The sequence below is a fragment of the Dendrobium catenatum genome, unplaced genomic scaffold (genome assembly GCF_001605985.2).
Source record: "Dendrobium catenatum unplaced genomic scaffold, ASM160598v2 fragScaff_scaffold_750, whole genome shotgun sequence".
Classification (NCBI taxonomy): domain Eukaryota; kingdom Viridiplantae; phylum Streptophyta; class Magnoliopsida; order Asparagales; family Orchidaceae; genus Dendrobium; species Dendrobium catenatum.
The window spans coordinates 105,558-111,606 of NW_021319212.1; the positions used below are offsets into that span (position 1 = coordinate 105,558).

General features: G+C 35.6%; 1 protein-coding gene across 1 annotated transcript; it reads left to right on the forward strand.

Moving 5' to 3' along the window:
• Nucleotides 1-344: 344 nt before the first annotated feature.
• On the forward strand, nt 345-3,138 carry LOC110109882. Its single transcript, XM_020841090.1, has 5 exons — nt 345-566; nt 701-1,172; nt 1,513-1,740; nt 2,052-2,186; nt 2,441-3,138. The coding sequence occupies exons 1-5, from the start codon at nt 345-347 to the stop codon at nt 3,136-3,138; spliced, it is 1,755 nt and encodes a 584-aa protein (XP_020696749.1).
• The last annotated feature ends 2,911 nt before the right edge of the window (nt 3,139-6,049 follow it).

Here is a 6,049-nt window from a genome sequence, read left to right on the forward strand (position 1 = left end):
ACTAAGATTCTACTCTTTCTTTCAGTAACACCATTCTACTAAGGGGTTCTAAGAGCTAAACATTATGATTTATACCTTGCTCCTTATATTAAGATTCAAATTTCTCATTCTCAAATTCTCCACTAAATTATTGTGAATTGTCAAAATTTTACAACATAGCTTCCTCTTAATCCAAATGGAGAATGATCTAAATTCCTCAAATTATTTACTTTAATGATATAGTAATCTAACCCAAGTAAATCTCAAGTTGGAGAGAAAGTACAGAGAGAACGTCTGAGGAAAATTCAAACTCTGGTTTGGCTTTTTCAAATTTTGACATTCGCGGGATTTCTGACTAAACAGAAATGGCGAATGATGGCCGCCGGCCAGTTATGGCCGGTGGTACTCTGGACGTACGAAGATCACCGGCGGTGGTTTTTCAGAATCAAAATCGACCTTTTACGAATTCACCTCCAACATTTGGTGACGATTTTTCTGCTATTTCTCAAGTTTCAAATCCTGTGAAGAGATCGAGCATTTTCATTAATGAAGGAGGTTTCATTTCATCGAATAAGATCCTTGAATTGGTGGGAAGAAGATAATTCTGTGAAGTCGCGGTTCATTACAAGGAAGAAGTTGGGAGTTCTGCTGGAACAAAAATCAAATGAAGAAGCATCTCCGTCTTTATGTAATAAGATTAATGTTAGAATGAATACGGAAGGAAAAAAATTGTTCGGGTGTAGCTGTTATTGAGACAGGAATCTATATTCCTGATAATGTCGTCTTATCTTCAGAAGAGGTTACTGGGAATAACAAGATAAATATTGAAGACAATGAAGCAATAGAGAATGCAAAGGAAGCTGATTTGAATTTTGTTCGTGACTGCAATTCAAGAGAGCTGGGAAATTGCATTGATCATAACGTTATTCCGGCAAGAAGTAATAATGCTATTCAGCCTAATGTTTGGAGTAAGAAATCAAACATTAAAGTTGTAGATTTGGATCTAGGTGATTTCTTATCTAAAGATGGAGAATTTGTTAAACTTCATGCTGACAAGGAGATTGAAAATACCAGGAAGCTTCAATATTCTCTTGTGGTTAAAGTCTTTGGTAGCAATGTGCCTTTTCCTATTGTTAGTACTGAACTAAGAAAGCAATGGTCTTCTTTTGGAAAATTCCATCTTACTATGCTCGGTATGGATTGGGTTTATGTTCTTTTTATGAAGAAGAAACTATGGAAATGGTCCTTTCTAATGGACCTTATTTTATCAATGGAAAAATTATTGGGATGGACAAATGGACTCCCAACTTCAACCCAAATTCTTTAAAAGGTCTTACTGCACCTATTTGGGTTAGAATGCCAAACTTACCTCTTCAAAGTTGGGATGAAATAAACATTTGTAGAATTGCCTCAAGGATTGGAAAGCCTATCATGATTGATGGGAATATGTTCCAATGGGGAGAAGGGAGTTCGGAAGAATTTGAGTTCATATCAAGTTGGATACTCAACTTCCTCTTGGTGTATGGGTTGAAGGAAGTACTGGTAAATTCTTCCAAAAATTGGAATATGAAAGGCTTCCTAACCTTTGCTTTGATTATGGAAAACTTGGTCACTTGAAAAAAGATTGCAATGACAAGACATTGGGAGGGATCAATGTTTCAGCTGGAAATAATGATATTCAGGAAAAGGAAACCATAAAGTCTAGTAATTTAACTGATCCATCTGTGAAAGCTGAGAAGACAAATGAGGCTATGGACCATGGTTACTTGTGGACTATGGGAAAAATATAGAAACTTTGGCTTCAGAAAAAGTTTTTCAGGAAATAAAGAAATCAGAGCTCTTATAATGCAGGTGGATTTTCAGATAATCTGAATTAAAGCATGGTGAAGAATGGTAAGAAGATTTGGAAAGAAGTTGGCTTGATGATTCCAGGAAATTCAGTGGATCTGAAAATGACTTATTTGGAACCTCAACAGAATTAAAATTTGGTGAATGCTGCTGTTGGATCTAAGGTAAATGAAGTATCTCTTAATTTGTCTAATATTGATTTAGTAATAAATTCAATATGCTAGACAATCTGGTGGAGGAGGGAGAAATTGTAGACAATGTTAAAAATCTGGACCCTATTAGCAGAAATGTTTCGATGGCTGGTTACTCAACAGATTCAGCTAGTATGACAGACTATAAAGAAGATGAAATGAAGAAAGGTAGTTCTTCAAATTTGAAAAGGAAAGGACCCAATCAACTTAAAGGTCTTGGACCTATTAACTTGGCTCCTAGGAGTAGGAGAGCCGATGGTGTAGGTAGGGATAAGTTGGGGTCTTTTTCCCCTCTTGTTCAATGAATTCTTCCATTTTGTTTTGGAATTGTAGAGGAGCTTGGAAGAGGAAAGCTTCTTTATACTTGAAGGAGGTGGTGAAAAATCATGGGATTTTTTTCATTGGTTTACTTGAAACTAAAGTTATGAGTTTTGATAGAAAGGATGTGGATCTTCTGATTGGTCCAGATTGGGACTTCTTTCATGTTCCTTCAGAAGGCTTATCTGGAGGTTTGATTGCACTTTGGAAGGCTAACCTTGTTAGATTTCAAATTGTGGAATTCTGCTCTCAATTCATTATTGGTAATTTGGATATTCCTAATAAAGGGATTTGGAGGATTGCTTCTATATATGGTAATAAAGATTCTTATAAGAGGAGGAGGAATTGGGAAAGGTTGGAAGTGTACTCTTCAAAGGACCTTGCAATGGTGTTGGGAGGTGACTTTAATTGTATCCTTTCTAAAGATGACAAGAGGGGAGGAAAAAGATTCTTGTTTGCCCCTAGACCCAAGGAGATGAAATCATTCCTAGCTCTTAATGACTTTGATGAAGTTGATTTTGTGGGTTCAAAATTCACTTGGTCTAACAACAAAAAAGGTGTAGATCGGATCCTAGAAAGGATTGATAGATGCTTCATAAATTCGGCTGCATTAAATTCTCCTCATAGATTGGTGGTGAGGCACTTGGCTCGAGTTGCTTCGGATCATTTCCTAGTTGTTTTAAATCTTGTGGTGCAGAATTCAGCAAAAAAAGTTCTTATATTTGAAGAAGTTTGGGCTTCCAACAAAGCTTCGCTTGCTGTGATCAAAGGCATTTGGAGGAAAAAAATTGATGGAAGTTAATCACAGATTTTGAATCTTAAAATGGAGAAAGCTCTCAAAAGTCTATATTATTGGAGAAAGGCTAAACATATTAGCCTTGTTAAGCAGAAGGAAGATTTGTTAAAGATTATAGAAAACCTTCAATCTAAGGAAGCAAATGAAGGTGACCTATTTGAGGAGGAGAGTTGGTTATTGAATGTTAAAGTCGGTGATTTGAACTCTACTCTAGCAAAGTTGGATACTTGGTGGAGACAAAGAGCAAAGGTCAAATGATTGAATGAGGGAGATAGAAACTCAAGGTTTTTTCAAGCTTATGCTTCGGCAAGAAGGTGTTCTAATTATATTTCTAAAATCAAAGATGAGAATGGAATCATAGTTGAAGATCAACATCAAATAGAAAAAGTGACGATTCAGTTTTTTAAAAACAAATGGAGGCATAGAAATTACAATATTATGGATTGGCCAGCTCCGTGGAGAAGGTTGGAAGATGGAGATAGAGAACTTTTAAACAAGTCTTTATCTATTCAAGAGATGGAAGAGGTGATCAAGTGCAGTGGTTGCAACATTTCCCCAGGTAATGATGGCATCACATTTTCCTTCTTTAAAGCATATTGGGAAATTATTAAAGGTTATTTATGGAATGCTATTAACTTCTTCTTTCAAATGGCTTATATAGATCCTAAATGGAAGGAACTATTATTGTTCTCATTTCTAAAATTAACAACCCCTTGACTCCTAATAACTTTAGACCAATTAGCATGTGTAATTCGGTCTACAAGTTAGTTGCAAAGATGTTAATGAATAGATTGTCTTCTTGCATTCTTAAGCTCATTTCAAATGAGCAAGCTGCATTTGTGAAAGGGATATCCTTATCTGATCATGTTTTGGTGGCTCAAGAAATTATGCATAAGTTCAAAATTTCCAAATCAAAGAAAGGGCTGGTTGCTTTCAAAATAAACATGGAACAGGCCTATGATTCTATGAGTTGGCAAGCACTAGAAATGGCTATGGTGTACTTCAATTTTCCAACAGGTTTTATTAATCTGATAATGGAATGTGTTAGAGATTCCACTTTCTCCATTTTAATAAATGGGAATTACACTGATTGGATAAGTGGGAAAAGTGGATTTAGACAAGGATGTCCCTTGTCTCCATTTCTTTTTATCCTTTGCTCTCAATTGTTATGAAATGCCTTTAAACTTAAAGAGGATTCCATTGGGGTTCGGTTGAGTATGAATGGACCCAGAATCTCCCACTTACTCTATGATGATGATGTATTTATCTTTTCTGAGACAAATCTGAAGATTATCAAAGAAATCAAATTGATTTTGGAAAATTTTTGTGGTTGGTCTGGTCAAAGGATCAACACTTCTAAATCATGTATGATTTTTGGAAATTATGTGAAGAGAACTAGAAAGAAGAGGATCTCTCGGTTTATGGAATTCAAAGTTGTAAAGGAAATTTACTATCTTGGGATCAAATTAGCTTTGTTAAAAAGGGAAGATTTCCATTTCATCATTGAAAAGGCAATAAAGATGACTAATGTTTGGGGAGGTAAAATGATTTCTTTACGTGGTAAGATTTTACTTACCAAATCCAATCTTCTTGCCTACGTTACTTTCGAATGCACCAACTCTTTGGTTCCAAAGAGTATTCTTGATGAAATAGATAATATTTGTAGAAACTTCATTTGGAACAAAGAAAATGGCAGTTAAGGTATGCACTTTATCAATTGGGAAACTATGTGTCTTCATAGAAAATGGGAAGGTAGATCTCTTTACTCTTGTTCATCCAAAGTAGGAGCTTTGAGAGCTAAATTAGCATGGAAATATGTTGACAACAGAGACTCCTTAATTCAAAAATTACTGTACTAAAAATATGGAAATTTGTGGTCTAATAATTCAAGAATTTCGGGTTCTTCAGCATGGAAAATCATCAAGGATGGAGGTAAAGCTCTAAGACCTTTGATTAGATGTAAAATTGCAAATGGAGAGGGAATTGATGTATTCAAAGACATCTGGATTTTTGATAAAAGCTTTTATAAATGGCCAACTTTTGTCATTCCTCATGACAGCAGTAATCTGATGGTTTCTAATTTTATTTCCAATGGGAGTTGGAATGAAGAAGAATGGAAGAATAATGTGGGCAAAGAGCTGCTTAATCTGATCTCCCAAGTTAAAATTCAGCAGGATATGGAGGAACATAAGATGGATTTACTGTATTTTAATACAGGAAAATCTCTTTCATCAATGGTGTTTGAAACTACGGTGAAGGGTAAATGCGGGCAGCAGTTCTGGAAATGGATACATAAAGGCAAGCTGAACCCGAGAGTTGAATTTTTGTGGTGGAGAATTTTCAACGAAGCTCTTCCAACTGCTCAATTCCTGGAATATAGAAGGCTTTTAAGGAATGAGAATTGTCCTAGAGGTTGTAATGAACCTGAAAATGAAGATCTTGTTGTGGAGAGAAGTGCTAAATTGAAGGAAGTTTTAAACCAACTTAGCAAATGGGGTTTTTCTATCCCAAATCTGGAATTATTTGCTGAATGCTGTAACTGGATGTCTAATAACTCTTCTTTCATGATAAATCTTTATTGTAGTGTGGTATATTTTACATGGAAGTCAAGAAATAAGTTGGTTCATAATGAATGTGAAGACAACCCCTTGATTATTGCTTCTAATGCTTTGAGCTTTGCGTCTTTTTCTATGGATGGAATTTGTAAAATCTCGGGTATATGGAATACTAATCAGTCTTTTGGACTGTTCAATACTCATTGGTATCCTCCTCCACCCGATTGGTTGAAGGTTAATGTGGATGCATCCCTTCTTTCTTCATACAAAGCTGGGTTAGGAGGTGTTTTTCAGGATCATAAAGGAAGACGGTCTTGCATTGGGATATCTCAGCATTGGAACTTATGGCTACTCTTACTATT

What these genes read in the sequence shown, in the direction of transcription:
- LOC110109882 (XM_020841090.1), top strand. Translation starts at nt 345, where the DNA reads ATGGCGAATGATGGCCGCCGGCCAGTTATGGCCGGTGGTACTCTGGAC. An exon ending in CGAATAAGATCCTTGAATTG is followed by an intron (nt 567 to 700) that starts GTGGGAAGAAGA and finishes TGAATACGGAAG; the next exon opens with GAAAAAAATTGTTCGGGTGT. An exon ending in AAATGAGGCTATGGACCATG is followed by an intron (nt 1,741 to 2,051) that starts GTTACTTGTGGA and finishes TCAATATGCTAG; the next exon opens with ACAATCTGGTGGAGGAGGGA.